At 43.5% G+C, this 16472-nt stretch overlaps 1 protein-coding gene across 9 annotated transcripts in view; it reads right to left on the bottom strand.

Annotated features, from left to right (window-relative positions):
* LOC125317687 (ceramide synthase 4-like) overlaps positions 1–16472 on the bottom strand; it is a 44929-nt gene that overhangs the window by 22884 nt on the left and 5573 nt on the right. For 5 of the 9 annotated variants that reach the window (XM_048287608.1, XM_048287606.1, XM_048287607.1 and 2 more), the window contains exons 2-3: positions 15649–15703; positions 2098–2271 (exon numbers count right to left, since the gene is read on the bottom strand). In XM_048287608.1, the coding sequence (XP_048143565.1) occupies positions 2098–2271; positions 15649–15668 (194 nt within the window). In that variant the 5' untranslated portion in view covers positions 15669–15703. The other 4 variants (XM_048287604.1, XM_048287611.1, XM_048287605.1 and 1 more) reach the window with 4 other exon arrangements.

Below are 16472 nucleotides of genomic sequence, written 5' to 3' on the forward strand. Positions count from 1 at the left end.
AAGAGCAGATGAAAAAGATACTGAGATTGACTGGGAGTAGTGTGGCAGGAGGAAGGCAAATAAAGGGAGAGAGTCACAGAAGCACAGAATCAATGCTGAAAGGGCCTCTGGAGATCACCCAGCCCAACTCGGCTGCTCAAGCAGGGCCAGCTCCAGCAAGCTGAGTGGGCTATGTCCAGCTGGGTGTCGTGTATCTCTGCAGACGCAGATTCCTTCCCCCTCTGGGGAAACTGTTCCAGTGTTCGACCGCCCTCCCAGTAAAGAAGAGAGTTTTTGTATGTGCAGATGGAGCATCATGTGTTTCTGTTTGTGCCCACTGCCTCGTGTCCTGTCATGAGCCATCACAGGGAAGTGTTTGCCTCCTCCTTCTTCCTGGCCATGTCTTGCACTGGGGAGCCATAAGCTGGCCAAGTGCCAGTCAATGTGGGACATGGGCCCGATTTCCAGCTCCACACCAGAAGCGCACCCACGTCACTGACCAGCAGTGCCTACCTGAAGGAGTACAGAATCCAGCCAGGTCTTGCACATCAGCAGGGAAGAAATGTGAGTCATGTTTTAATGGCTACCTAGAGTACCTTGGTTTCCACATGAGTAGAGGTAACCAAGATGCCTGTGTCCCCAGGAAAGAGCAGGATAAAAACTATGGAATTTATGGAATGCACACTAAACATGTTGTTTACAAAGAACAGATTTGAATTCCAATTTCGTATCATCCTAAAATGATTATTTCAGTAATTATTCACAGATTTAGTTTTAATAAAATACCACAAATTACAGTCAGTATTTTTACATAAAAACATTTTTACAGGAGAGCTCTGAATCATTTCAACTTCTATAAGCTTTTCCAAGCTACCCTTATGTCACAGAGAATCTGCAGAAGAAACATCTTTCTAGTCTACAGGAAAGTCCATTTCCATTTTGTTGTGCAGCCACTTTTCAAAAAAGAATGATAAAACATTTTTTAAATTGTCATCTTTTCCCTCTTTCTAAACTTAAAACCATTGTAGATTTCGAAAGATTACCTCTTCAGAGAGCTACTAAGAATACTGGTTTTGAATATACTGAAATTTAAAGTGTATTCAAAATCATGAAAGGGGACTTACTCTGCAGTCTTGACAATGGTTAATGCTGTAGTAAATCTCAGTTTTCCACCAGCAAATCATGTTGTGTCACCGACCACATTAACTACTAACCAAACTGCATAAAGCAATGGCACCAAGTTCAGGACTTTAATGAAACTCAGAGTCAATGATCCCTGCAGGATTTCTTGCTATACCTTTGTCATAATCCCCAAATTTTCTGCCCTGAAGTGTAATGTGTAAAACACTCAAATGGTTCTGGCCAGAAAGATCCTGGAGTCAGAGAAACTTCTTGTGCCAGCACTGGAGGATAGTATAATGGAGTTTGCAAAAACAGCAGAATGCAAAAGCAGGTCTGGTAGCAGAATGAGAGGAGCAGAAATCCTGGCAGCCCAGCACTGAAGGATGTCTAGCAACTTCAAGTCAGAGGAAGCAGCTACAAATGTCTCTCCACAGCAGTGGAGGGCAGTGGCACTGCCCAGCCTGAGTGGTGGTCAGTACCACACACACCCCTGTGCTAGGCAGGGCTGATGCTGAGGGCACAGGGCTCAGCCCAATCTGATGCATCTTATTCAGGCTTGTCTGTCAGATGCAATACTCCAGACCCCCATCACCCAAGATAAAGGAGACTTAACTGTATGATGGAGCCTAAACATGATCTCTGCCACACTTGACCCAGAAACAGCAAGTAATACGCAACACACACGGACCAGCAGATCTGCCTTCAAAAACACACACATAAACCTCGTCTAGACTGACCTGTTTTATGTGTAGGAAATCACAATGCTTGCAATTAGACCATAGGGGTAGGGTTTGTGCTCTACGTTCAACACACTTCTTTAGCCAGTACACAGGGCTGAAAAGGAGCTGAAAAATGTATCTATCTCAGCAGACTTTGTGACATGGAGTCTCTGTGGACCTCTTCAGTCATGCACTGGCACGGACAATAAAGGCAGCTTTTGCACCCAAACTGCTCCCACTGTACCTAAGAAACCCCAAACAGTATTAAATAACTTACCTTTCAAAGGCATATCGAATGACTACCAAGATTAAAGCAAAAGGGATACTGAGCAGGAGATCACGAGGCTGAGGGTAATGAGTGTCTTCAGATTCTTGCATGTCCTCCCAAGTGATTCCTGGGGGCAGCCAGAACTCATGCTGCCACAGCCACTCATACAGAGAGCGAGCCATCCTGGAAGGAGGAGAGACCAGAATAAAGTGAGCCCTGCACACAAGAAAACCTGTCAGCACAAGCCGGTGAAGCCAAGGAAGGATTACACCCTTGCTGAGGTTGCATCTGGCTGTTGAAGCAGAACAGCTGTGGGATGCAGCACTGCCCAAGGAACTGATAACCTGCTCACAGATTCTTATCGTGTGCTTGGTGAATGCTGACTCCTGGCACCGAACCAAAACAGGGGTAAAATGGAGAAAAGTGCCTCAGACTTCAACAGAACATTAGTGCCAAACTTCCCAGGTTCACAGATTCCTCTCTACAGCTTGGTATTATGGGGATGTGGCAAGTCTGCTCTACGTTTTTATGTATATATCCTTATTTTTCAGTTTTTGATCTTTTGTATTTATTTGTTTCTATTTACAGATTTTAGTTCCATCATCTCTGTGTGTGTGTATATATGCATTATATTTATTATTCTGAGACTTCACCTTCTAAAAGAAAAAAAAAAAAAAAAATCAGCCCTTTGCTTTGAATTATTAAGGAAGATACTTCCAGGTAAGAATTTTTGTTCTACGTAGATTTTGTGCTGGATTCTTACTGTAATTTTAGAGACTGTGCTTGAATGTGGAATCTACATACACGATCAGCGAATTTAGAAACAAAAAGGACAGCAGAATGTTGTTATGAAGCATTCAACACACAAATACTGTTTCTAGATAACTCTACCTCATACACAAATATGGACTGCACCACCCTCCAATATAGGTTGCTCATTCTTAGCTGGTAACAACCAACTTCCCAAACACAAGCTCTGAAGTCAATTGTGCAGGCACAGAAGAAGGAAATGGGAAAGAAATGCCCATTGAGATAATCAGAACAGTACACAGGAAATGCCACCTTAGGAAACCAAGGGAAAAAGCATACAATTTAAGTGTCTGGCCCAAGTATTATAAAGCTTCTCTTCAAGCAAAGTCCCAAGACCTAGCCCATTTTCTGCAAGAACTGCCTATCAAGTCAAAAATGAATCAGTCATTTTATTTTGAAGGTATCTTTAATTCAGATGCAAGTTCTCTGTTAAACTCATTCTAGAATTTTGGAGTCTGAGGGATATTTTCTAAATCACAGCCATGGAGCCATAGAATGGGTTGAGTTAGACAGGACCTTGAATCTTGTTCCACCTCCTGCCATGGGCAGGGACACCTTCACTATCCCAGGTTGCTCCAAGCCCTGTCCAACCTGGCCTTGGACAGTTCCAGGGATGGGGCAGCTACAGCTGCTCTGGGAAACCTGTGCCAGGGCCTCCCCACCCTCATGGGGAAGAATTTCTTCCTAACATCTAATCTAAATCTACTGTCTTTCAGTTTGAAGCCATTCCTCCATGTCCTGTCACACTAAGCCCTTGTAAAAATTCTCTCTCCATCTTTCTTGTAGGCTCACTTCAGGCACTGGAAGGAATTGTAAACATCTTTTCTTGATTTGGACTTTACTATTCACCTCAATGTGTCCTTTGATCTACAACGGGGAATGGATGCTAGTCTTCAAATTTGACTCATTTCGCCTGGCACATGGACAGCCAATTCGGTTTGAGGACAAAACTGATTAAAAATATATGTGTAATTGATAGCAATAGATAGAAATTATATATCATATCTAGAAAGCAGGAAAACATTTCCCTTTTTCCCCAAGGAAAAAGGAAAACCATGTTATGAAAAATGCATTCTTCTCCACCACTGTGCACTGCCTGATTTTCAGCTTTTTGTACTAAAACCCACAACATAAAAATACCTCCTAAAAATTAAGAGCTGGATATACTGAAGGCCTGCAACCAAAAGAAGTGGAAGTATGGCTTCACTAGCACTGAAAAGAACACCCAGGTCTTTTACCAGAGTTCAGTTTGACAGTATCAATAGTATTTTCTTTCTGGTGTAGCTTCTGGGCCTCTAGAAACTGCGGTTTTGATCCCACTTCCAGGCTGCTCTCCATGCCTTCTTCTAGCTCTCCTTCCAGACAATGCCTGGACAAAAAAAATCACTGGCACACAAAATGGAGATAAACAGGGTTTAGAGACTCTTCAAATCCTGTTTTAAAAGCCTGACAAGCAGGATGCAACAGTTTTTTAATTGCCTGCCAAATCTCGAGTCTCTACAGTTCTCTGGGGCCTGGAATATAACCTACCTGTCCCCACCAAGGCTGTTTGGAGGTGGGAACATCTGCTACCAACCACCTGTCCCCTGTTCCTCTGGCAGGGCTGTAGGATTCTTTAGCACCAGTTCCCTTCCTTCGCCTTTGGTGCTCCAGCAAAAACACAGGAAGCCAGGACCACAGAGGTTAGTGACGGCTCACTGGTGACAGAGCTAGCTGAAGCACACGTACATACCTGCCAGAAAAAGCTTTTCAGACTACTCGGTAAACATGCTGCTCACCAGCTCCATTTGGGTGACACAGCCCATGGGACAGGGTGGCTCTGCCAAACCCCCAAGCCTTGGTGAACCATTTTTTCAGGATGTCCCCAAACTTCCTATGGACTGTGTGAACCCAGGTTTCTCCATAAAAGTCTACACTCTTAGAGCAGAATGTGTCTGTGTAGAAGCAAACTGTATATGCGTTTAGCCTACGATGAATTCAACATCCTGTCACCATGAAGCATGGTGACACCACACCAAAACAGCTTGTGCACTTCAGACAGTACTGGACACCAGCTTAGAAGGGCCAGATAACCTAAGGAGGTGCCTGAATCACAAAGAACTCCACAGGCATTGAACCTACCAACCTCAAAATTGTTGGTAAACTTTCTTAGCTGTTAAAAATCTCAGCTCTAGTCGGGAAAAGCATTAGGAATACCTAGGAGAACTCCAGGGAGACATTACACTTCCTCCCTGCCTCAGCTCTTCCAAAAACATCTCTTCAGTGGGTTTTCCCACTGTGCAGACAGAAGGCATGCTGGGGAAAGCTGCCACCACAGCCAGCTTTGCAGCTACACAATCCCACATTCTCCCTCCAGAACTGTATATATCTGGCAACAATACAAAACCACACTTGGTAGAGAACAGCAGCTGAACTCCGCTGGGGAGTCTGTGGGAGAATACAAAACAGATTGTCCAATTTGCCTAGGGGGAATATATAGATTCCAAGTGCTAAGGAAGCAAACAGCCATTATCTAATCTAATCTCATGGGCAAAATATAGATAGTCAGGTTACCCTCATGGAATATTTCTTCATCTTTGCAGCTGTCTTTACACATTGCAAAAATATGGAACAGGGTACGACATGAAGCAACACATATATCTTTCGCAATTTATACAGGTCAAGTTCTCAAGTCGAGGCTGCTGGAAAGCTGAAGACAACGGTGTGTCTAAAAGGCCCTTTGAGCACCCACAGAAAAGTGTAAGTGGGCCCATTTCTTTCTCAGAAGTTCTTTACACTTCACACAGCATCTATCCTGCACTGTAGCTTTGTAATGTGCAGAACCAAGCCCTTCAGCTCTGAATACAGGTCGAACAGAGAAGCCATCCCCAACACAGAGTTCTGCAAGAACAGAGATAAAAAACAACAGTGGGAAACACTGGACAGGTCAACATAAGGACTTCACAACAGCCAACAAAATAGTAAACACTGAAAGAACAGCTTTAAGTTGTTGTAGAAGGTACATGTAAGGATGAAATCAAAACCAGAGAAGTATCACAGCTATGCCATGGGGATAGGGAGGGCAAGGCTTCAGCGCTTCTCAAGCCCATAGTGCACCAAGAGGAGACAAGCAAAGTGCAATCCACAGAACTCCTTTGAGGTGACAACGCCAGAAGGTCTTGAAGCAAGTGGACTCTGCAGCCCAGTAGCCCCATCCACTGTATTTACTTTGTTGAATCTTGTCTTTCCTGGTGTTGCTTGTGTTTTGGTTTTTATGAGCATGGTGGTTTTATCTGAATCCTCAGCATTACAAAAGTCTCTGCTGTTGTGCTTGCCGAGCTGCTCCAAGGAGAGCAGGAATTGCTGCAACTGCAGCGCCTGCAGCAGAGCAGCACTGCAGGGCTCCCCACCCCGAGCCACAGAACACCACTGTACGTAACCCCTCAGGGCCAGGTTTATACTTGGTTTCTGCTTTCGAAGCAGAACTGTTTGAGAAGAAGCAGGGCATCCAGCTAAAGAGGTTACTCCTTGTCTCACAGGTAAAATGGCTAAGCAGGTTTACCCAGAAAATGTTAACTGTGCATACATCTTCAAAGAGTTACTCTGCTGCTTCACTTACAGACGCCATTCCCAAGTTAAACATTAATATATAGGTACACAAATATTCATGTAAATTTACATGTGTGAATATAGCAGATAAGGGTGGAGACAAACAGAGAGAAACAGCTTACACATCTTGGAAACAACTGGCTACAAAGGCCTTAGAGTGCTCAATTACAGCAGACATGGTCCATTGTCTGCAGGTGGATTATACAGGTTTGTGGGTGAACCACGCCACAGGTACAAACATCCCTGCAGTGGCTCTGGGCCAAGCCATTTAGGTCAGCCAAGACTTATTAGCTTAAGTGTAGCATCATGTTAATGACCTGGCTGCCAGACCAGCGCAGGCATTCCTGCAGCAGCCTTCCTGGTACAGCCAGTTTTCCCAGGATGCAATCAGCCACCAGCAGCACAGCACTGCCACAGGGGAAATTACTAGTTAATGGGGAAGCACACACCACAAGGATGCAGTTACGCTGCTTCTCGAGTCAAATTACTTTATTTTTCCATGGGGTTAAGCCTAAATAAAACCAAAAAAAGCCTCTTCAGTCTTGATATGCTGAAGACCAAAATGGAGAGGCTTGTCCTATCTTCCTGAGAAACTGCGGTCAAGAAACAAAGTCCTCCATATAGTTATAAAGGTTCCTGTTATTTCAAGCTGGAAGAGCCATTGTGTTCCTATCCTACTCTGGTCCATACTGCCTAAATTAAAATTTCCATTGCCTGTTATGCATTTGAACCTTTAGCTCATTTTGCTAAGAAATCAATTAGTCAAGTACTCCTGGGTAAATTCTCTCCTGATAGCTTTTCTAGGCAGTTTCTTGTTTGATACTTCCCATAATCCTGACGTCTTCAACTAAAACTACTTGTTAGAGCTACCCAAGAGAAGTTACTAGTTCAGACATGAAAATTACTGCATCTTTTAGGCAGAAATAAATAGTTTTAACAAATAAAGCTCTGACTAACACGGCACAGGCTATCTTTTGAACACCACTATATTTACTATACTTTATTTAATCTCTGTACTATATTTAATCTCTTAATCTCCAAGGTGTTTTTCTTTTTTTAAACCTTCACAGTAATGATCACAATACTGGTACCATAGGATTATAGTTGCTAGGATAATTTTTGCCTTTTTTTTTTTTGGTAAAGTCTTTTGTATGTTTCTTCTAATATATATATCAAGACTTGGTAAAATTTATAGATAAAAGTTCTTGCTCCAAAATTCTTAATTACATGTAGCATTATTTTCAGCATACTGAGACAGATATTAGTTAGTTAGAGTCTCCTGCCTGAAGGGAATACATTAAGCTTTTCAAATTTCACTGCAGCTTTGATACATTAATTTCCATTTCCTCATCTCTGTTAGCCATCCTGGAGTCATAGCTGCTTTCACATATTGCCTTATTCATAACAACATTTCCCTTGCCTGAGATCCCTTTTTTAAACTGTGTTTCTCTTGGTTCTTCACCATTTTACGGCTTTTCTTATAATGCAGATTTAACCATGGATGAACAGTGTCCAAGGGACTCAGCTGAAATTTATCAACTAAGAAAAATGCCTAAGAAGGTCCTCCCATGGTAATGAAAAAATACTTAAACCTTTCCATATAGTTCCAGTCCATGAACTACCTATTGACCTTAGTTCTCCTAGCATGCCTCCTCACCCTGTCAAAGTAACACTCCTACAAAACCCATCACCGTCTCCACCTCCATTTCTTTGAACTTCTTTTGCAGATTTTTACAAGCCTGCTTGCTCTGGCCATAACTGATGCAGAATCTCCAATCACATGTACAGGTTTTGGTATTAATCTCTTTTTACCTGCAGCTAATTCTGCTTTATGTCTCCAGTTCCCCAGCCTTCTCATCTCTTGTGACTCTACACATCCTTTTCCCTAAAACTACAGCTTCTGGCAGAACCTCCATTTGTTTTTGCATGAAATAAGATCTTTCAACTCTAACTAGTAGCAAGAGAAATGAAATCACAGTCTCCTTACCTTCGTATTCACCAACACTACGTTCTCCAGGGGCTCACCCTTCTCACCCAGACTCTGTTCTTCATATCCTCTTCCTTGGAAACTAATTGAAATTTTGAAATTATTTGTGCAGCCTTGTTTCTCCACCAACGTCCAGTTACCCTCAGCTTCCTAGCTTTCAGATGTTCTCCTCATTTAGATCTACCAGCTGACATTTCCTACCAAATTATTTCATGGCTGCTCTTCACACAAGAATAAATTCATTTTGCATGTCATGTGCTGCTCTGTTCAAAGGCTAAAATTTTCATGTACGCCATCTTTTGGGAGAGCTCTGTTCCAAAAAAACTACGAAATGCCCAAGCAAACATTTCAAACTGCACATAAAAGTTCCACAATAGACAAACTTGCTTACCTAGATCTGCAGAGAACATCTTCCTCACCCAGCATAAATTACATACTAACTCCCATACCTTGTGCTCCACTTGCCAGCTCCTTCCTTGCTGGGCTGCTCTGCCTGCAAGTGCCTGGCTCCTGAGCAGACTGCCAGGTATGACCAACAGCACAGGTTTCAGCTGATGCCAGTCACCATGTCAGAATGCAAATCAGACAGCTCTTCTCATTCAGTCATTCCTCACTGAGGGGGATGAGTACAACTTCCTGGTTTTGCCCAGGGAAAAACAAGCATTAGTTTATTCAGCTAAAAACAAGGCCAGAACAGGCCTTGTTGTCTTGACACTTGGGAACAATGTTCTGCTATCGAATACTAACCATACAAACAAAAAAAAATTTAATGAAAAACCACTGGAGACTGCATGCTGATTGTTTGGGTAAGGCCACATCACTGTGCAGAAAGCTACAGACTGTACTACAGCTTAGTAAGAACATCAGACACCACTGGTGTCCAAGCAAAGCAACTGAGGCACTCAAAGCACCAGCTACATCTCCACAAAACACAAAGACATGTAGTCCCAGACCTGTGTGTGTTTCTCAAGAGTGCAAGTGTAAAATATAAGAAGAAGGTACCTATAAACCCCAAATGAGCTACTCATCAATTTCTTTGCATTTTTTCCTTCATTCTTTCTCCTGACACCTACTATTTCCTCCAGTCTCACTGCAGAAACAGCAGTCACTGTCTGACATCACTTGATAGAACTGAGGAAGAAAATCAAGTTATTGGCCTCAGGCCACAGTGAGCTAAGAAGTCAGGTTGGAAGATCACTCAAAGAATCAAGAGGGAGATTACTTCTCCTGGAACTGCTCACCTGTTCTTTCTCTAAATTCATCAGTACCAAACGAAGAGTCAGTCTTAATGACACTGTGTCCTTCAATCTGAGTTAAGAGACAGTAAAAACTGGCAAAAAGCCTCTAAAGAGAAATGCTATTTATCCGCAGAGATTGTACTAACAAGCAGTTCATACACCAATAGAAGCCTTTTCACAGATTTTTGGAAGGAGAAAGGCACGAAAAGGAATCACATACTGTGAGAAAACACACTAAATAAGGCTCAAAACTTTGAGCCTGGGCAGCAATAACTTTGAGAAACTCTTCCAAAGGCAAGTTCTGGCCTTACAACCGTGTTTATGTGCATGGATGTTCAGATGCTGGAGGAAAAAAAATACCTGCCCAGATCATTCATGACAATACGTACCCCTGACATTTTTTCTACTGCCAACTGAAATCACTCAACTGATTATCACTAACCCTGTTACTCAACAAACATGTATCAGGCCTCAAAAAGTTTCATTCTAACTTAAAAACTGGGAATAATAAAAAGCAGGTAGTAGGTTCAAGCTTCCAAGCCATAATCGAGTCATATTAAAATACCAACACAGCTCTCAAGAAAGCCTCTTTCTACAAGCTCATGAGACAGCGCAATGCTTCTCCAATGCATTACCTGACTCTCCAGCCCTTTTGAAGCATAAACATTCCTAAACAGTCGTACTGTTGTGGTCTGATAGCCCTCTCCTAACCCTGCCTCTAAGAGGCAAGCCCTTCTGGTCCCTTCCAGGACAGCTCCTCCTCTTCTGTCCTTCTGCCTTCAGCCATACACTCGGTTCTGCAGTTTGTAGCAGCCTGTCTTGGTTTGAAAGACAGGTGTCTGCTAAGGAAGGCAGAAGTCTCCCTTGGAATGGCAGATGCAACCCCCTTCCCTCCTTGTTATAATTTTTAAAATCAAGGGGGCTTTTAGGCAAAGATGTGGGAAATAGGAATAACAGTTCTTTACTATCATATATCGATATGTGTATAACCAGTCAAACAAACAGCAATAACTCTGGCAGTAACAGCGAACAATCACAAACCCAGTGCCAGCCTTCTCGGCTGTCAGGCCCTTTCCCCTCGGGTGCAGTTCCGCTCGCAGCCGGCAGGGGCGCTGGCGGCTCCCGGTGAGCAGGGCAGGTGCGATGGTTCCCCCGCGGCTGCAGGGGGCGCTCCGGAGCGAGCTCGGGGAGCACGCGGCACCGGTGCCCCGGGATCCCGGGAAGGATGGAACAAAGGCTTCACAAACCCCTGGGCAGCCGATCCCGGTGTCCGGCCGGACCCTCGGGAACAGCAGGCTGGAGCGGCAGGGACGAGCACAAATCCCGGGTGGCAGACGAGATGTATCCAAACTGCGGTGGGAACCCCCCGGAGGTCTGGGCAGGCAGGGTGAGCAGGGCTACAACGCAGCGAAGGCTCGAAACAACGGCAGGGGCAGGGCGGCCACGGCCCAGCTCCCAGCGGGGCAGGGAAGGTGGGCTTGGGATCCCAGGGCTTCTCCAGTAGAGAGGAAAAGCAGACTCTCTCTCTCTCTCCCCCGCTGAGACCGAATGCCCACACACCCAGGTGAAACAAAAAGAGCAGCCAGGTCTTTTGTTCTTCTTAAGCACCTGGCCATTTGTTCCCCTAGCAACATGTATGGGGGAAAATTTCTTTAACAGAAAAAAAAAACCAAAAAAACCCCCAGGGGAGCTCCTAAAACCCCAACACAGCCCTCAGAAGCTCTTCATCCTTAGTTTCACGAACAATTCCTACTTCCCTGCAGTCCAAAGCATCACCATTGCTCCTAATTCATACAGTGAATCAAGCACTCTTATCCCTCTTTCTCCCACAGCCAGGCCATTTCCCCAAAGAAAAATTTTCTAATTCATCACACCAGCACCTCTGAGCATCCACCTCAGTGAAGTGCTGACCTCCTGGACAGCTGATCTTGGGTCAAAACGGAGAATCTGCTGTGTTAAATAAGGAGGCCTCAGGGACAGGTGTGTGCAACCTCTATCACAGACCTCACAAAGATGAAACAGCAAAGTGGAATTGGGTCATCTTGAATGCCAACATAGATTAGAGAAGTGCTTACCTATCAGTTGGGATTAATCTGTTGCATGAAGTCGAGGGAGGCATCCTGTATTACAAGGCAGTACACCTACACATGCAGTGAATGACTTCACACAACTCTCACTCTCCTCCCTTATGCAGGAAACACAGGCTTTAATTACTTTCTATGAGTTGGCTTTAAATTTCAGTATCAACAGTTCCATCAGTTTCCCAGGCATTTGTTCCTGCAAACTCCCCAGCCTGTTCCAAAGCTTAGGAAAAAAAAATGAATTAATTAGTCTAAAATTAACATTCTTTTAAATTATACTCCTACCTGTAAAACTAGTACATGTTTTCATGATTTTTCATTTCAAAACACAAAACTTAAAACCTTATCTGAGAACATCTACATTCCCAACGTTACTGCAAAAGCAAAATGTGTTGAAAACATTGAGAGCAACTGATAGAAAGATTTCCTTTTCTCCAAGATTAAAAGCATTGAGACTCACTTTTCACAAGCATTACTGCTTAATGAGTAATGCAATCTATCACATGATGATGTTAATTTAAAAACAAATGTGAATACGAATTATTCTTCATTAGCACAGGTAAGTTAAAAGCTCTGTGATAGGGGCAGCTTATAAAGCAGAATGTGAAACTCTGGTTGTTTCCATAGGCACTGCCCTCTCTTCTTTGCTGGAGTAGTGCCTAAAAGGAGGAGAACCTGCCTCCAATGGAGCTTTACCTATTACATAAACAAATCACTATAGGATGGTGTATTCCTTGTCAAGATTTGAAGGCTGCAACCACACTGTGCTATTTATCCAGCAAGTCTGGCATTATGGGATGGCTTAACTACATATGCAATGGGACTCTTTTAATGAGCGATCCTGCCAGACACAGACAGGGCTTATTCGGATTGCTTAGCCCTGGTGGTCCTCTTGGGTCTTCTGACGAACACGGTCACTCCTTAAGCTGGACTCCTGCTCCTGCTCTGCTGCTGAGGAACCCTGCGTTTGCTGCAGGCACGAGTGGATCTGACAGACAACTCTGACACCACACTTATTCCTCCCTGGGCCAATTCCTCTGCAGAAGAGACACTAATTTACCTCACTGCAGCCAGCTGCTCTGCCCTGCCTGAGCCAACACCATCCTGCCTGCAGCAGCTGCAGAGGGGGAAGATCCCAGCCCCAAGCACAAGCCAGTGCCAGCCGCAGCCAGTTGGATCCCCCAGCACACCATCAGCACCTCTGGCTCCCACAGCACAGCCCTGATTCATGCTGGCTGAGCTCAGGGTTTATTTTTAAAATTCAGATACTGAGGGTCACTTTCTCCTTGCTTCAATTCACCACAAGTAACTTGACAAGAAAAGTCACACAGAAATGATTATTTGGGGATTTCTGCTTTCATGCTTTTAATTCAGTATCCTCTCTAAACAGAAAAATTCTTCTGATCTTTTCAGTATCCTCTCTAAACAGAAAAATTCTTCTGATCTTTTCTTTGAAAACATTAAACACAAACTCTGATAATTCATTCTTCAAATCCTGCAGAAGGATCTTTCACATATGTATGAAGACAGACAGATGAACAATAGGGAAGCCATTGTCCCAAAAGCTCTTGTACTACCTCAGGGATAAAAATAACACTGCTTATTACAAAGAAAATAATCTGAACACAGCCTGTAGTTTACCTCTTTCACAATTTATTTTTCCTTATCTGTTTTGATTCAAAGCCTTGGCACTTGTTGGGTTGGAAGGCATATGCCATATCTGTGGCTACCAGTGCAGCAACCTCACAAAGAAAAGTATTTGAAGAATTTATTTTTGGAACTGAGTTTTAAAACAAAGACACTAGTTGTTACCAAAACCAGTTTCGGTAAAAGGTGAATCAGTCTTGAAGTTTATGGAATTACTGCAGTCCTTTTTGAACATATTTCCTATTTTTCCAAATAAAACTCCAGAATTAATTAAAACTAAAGCATATTGGAAAAGGAGTGCGGAACATGCACTGGGTTCTTGACATTGCTATTTAATTCTGGACAAACATGCTGAGGTGTTCATCTTTTGTAGTGTAGTAAAGATGAAAACACTACAAAAATGACCCCCAACAGAACGGCCTTAAGTAGACTTTCAAAACTGGGAAAATGATGCCATGTTTCCTTTTTACTTAAGAAGAACCTGCCATAGAGTGCCAGTAGAATTAAATATGAAACCTTCAATACAGATATACTAAAGGTGAATACATGCATATAGCAAAGACCCACAATAAAATGCAAACCTTTATTTGAATGAGGAGGGCGGCTAAGGGCATGGAACATAGACTTGCAGGCACCTAGGTAAGGTGGAAAACACCCTACATCAGGTCAGTGTGTGAGGCCAGGAGCACTGAGTCACACCATGAGTGCACAGCAGGCCCAAGGAGAGGAGCTCTGCCTACACCTGTGGTGGCCAGGATGCATCCAGTGGAGAACAATGCTTTGCATGCCCAGCCCTTCATGGCAGCTTCACAGCAGACCCCAGTCTGGGCTGGGTAACAGCTCCTGGAACTGAGCCAGAACCAGAGCCTGCACTGGGCATGCCAAGGCTGTCCCTGCTGCTGGGCAGGGGGCAGTGCCCCAGCTCCTGGCAGAGTTTCCTGTACACCTCCTATCAGGTGTTCTCCAGGTCTAGGGACTCTGTAAGCTGCAACTTGTACAACAGAACCTGCAGTGTGTGGCACTGCAATGAAACGGTGCTGTAAATGTGTAAATTCTACACCTGTAACATATTCCATTGAAGTGTTCAAATAATTAATATTAACTAGAACGAGGATAATTAATTATACTAGTAAGAAATAATGACAAGATTTTGGCTTTCTGAAGAGCAATCTATTTTTAAGTAAGACTTTTGACTTCTCCTTTTACGTGAAAGCGTGGCTTTTCTCCTACAGGGAAGAAATCTGGAACAGACATTAGAAATACAAGCGGGATATAAAACACAGAGCACAATAAACAATTTGGACTTCAGAAATCTCATGACACTTTTTTTCTTATCAACAGGCTCTAAATTCACAGCTGAAGTGGAGTCAGTTCAAAACTGCATGCCCTTCAGTTCATCTGCACCCCCACTAGATTTTAGTGTGTACTTGTTATGTCATAGTAATGGCTGGATACATCCAATGAGTCTAAATTTATTAAACAAATGTGGTTTTTCAGATAATGCTGTGAGATAATGACACAATTTTCAGCATTTCATAAAACAAGTACATGTTAATTACACCCTACAGTACAGAAAGTCAAGATGGACTATTTGTTCTGATTTGTGCATGTTAGTTCTTTGACATTCTATAATCTCCTTTCTTCTAAGTTTGCTTTCACCTGAACAAAGCCTAAGACTGGAGGACCACAGTGAGAAAAGAAACAGATGTGTTTCCTTTAAGATTGTATCAGTGGGTGGAGAGATCCACTACAGTCCTTAAAATGAAACTGCTGCTCTTTCCAGTGTGAAGATTCCCCTGCTGAGACAGGTTCCTTACAACTGAGAGCCAGTGTAAACCAACAGTCATCAAAGACTGGACCCTGGCCTCCACCCGTTCCTGGCCAGCTCTCCCACTTCACTGCCACTGCCCCGCCATGCTCAATACAGGAATTTGTGAGGCTTCACAGAGAACCAGCTTGAGAAAAAGATTTGGGTTTAAACCAAGCTTTTTTTGTTTCTACTTGGGGGTGATTTTACCCCATGCCAGTTCCTCAGTGCAATTTACTTCCTGGCTTCAAAATCATTTGTGCAGGTTCAATGCAAGGTGTATGAGGAAATGACAAGTGGCCTGAACCTGGCAAAGGTGGCACTTCTCTCTACAGAAATGCAGCTCAAGCTAATGAAACTGTGCCTCCACTGAGCTCCAAATGCCCACCTGCTACATCATACCTGGAAATATCTGGATTCATGTCGTCAAGTCCTTACTGGCCTCTGCAAAAGGAACCTGAAAAAAAAACCAAAACAAAACAACCAGAAAATTAAGCAGGCCCAAGCAATTTCTGGGTGCGCATACACAACTAATTTGCAGGGACCCTCTGCAAGGGTCATCATATCACACCAAACACCATGCCTGTAATTCTCTCAGGAGTGGGTAGCAAGCTCACAGAACTATCCCCTACTTATCTTAGACCTGAAAAATTAGTGTACAATAACATTCTAGCTGCATTTTACCCTCTTGCAGAGGAACTGGCTATGAATTAGGGTCTGAAGATTCCCTGAGGGATCTTTCATTTACAACTGCTTCCGAAGTCTGGACAAATCATGATGACCTTGGTAGGTGGCAACCCAGCCACTACAGCTCAGCTGTGAGGTCCTTCAATCTGCTGCAAGCACTGGTCACAAACCCAACTCATGCACTAGTTCTGTGCACAGTGCTCTCCAAAAAGAGAAGTCCCATGGGCTTCTACCTTGGAAGAAAATGAAACAAGCTCAGGCGTGTGCCCAGATGGCTGGAGCCTTGTCACCTGTAGCTGTATTGACTAAACACTCCTTTACCATAATCACTTTTCACAAGCAGAATTAGCAGGTTTGCAGTTTGATTTTTGTGTATTGAGCCCACATAAGCTGCTTCCTAGAATAATGCTAAAATAAGTGATCTACAGAGGCTTTCACTTCCTTCCCCACCCTGTATTGTTCTCTACCATAAACATGTCAGAAAACAAAAATTTGGACAGATCTCTGAACCTGAAAGCAATTTTCTCCCAAAAGCTCTG

Source organism: Corvus hawaiiensis, chromosome 28 (assembly GCF_020740725.1).
Source record: "Corvus hawaiiensis isolate bCorHaw1 chromosome 28, bCorHaw1.pri.cur, whole genome shotgun sequence".
NCBI classification, from domain to species: Eukaryota; Metazoa; Chordata; class Aves; order Passeriformes; family Corvidae; genus Corvus; species Corvus hawaiiensis.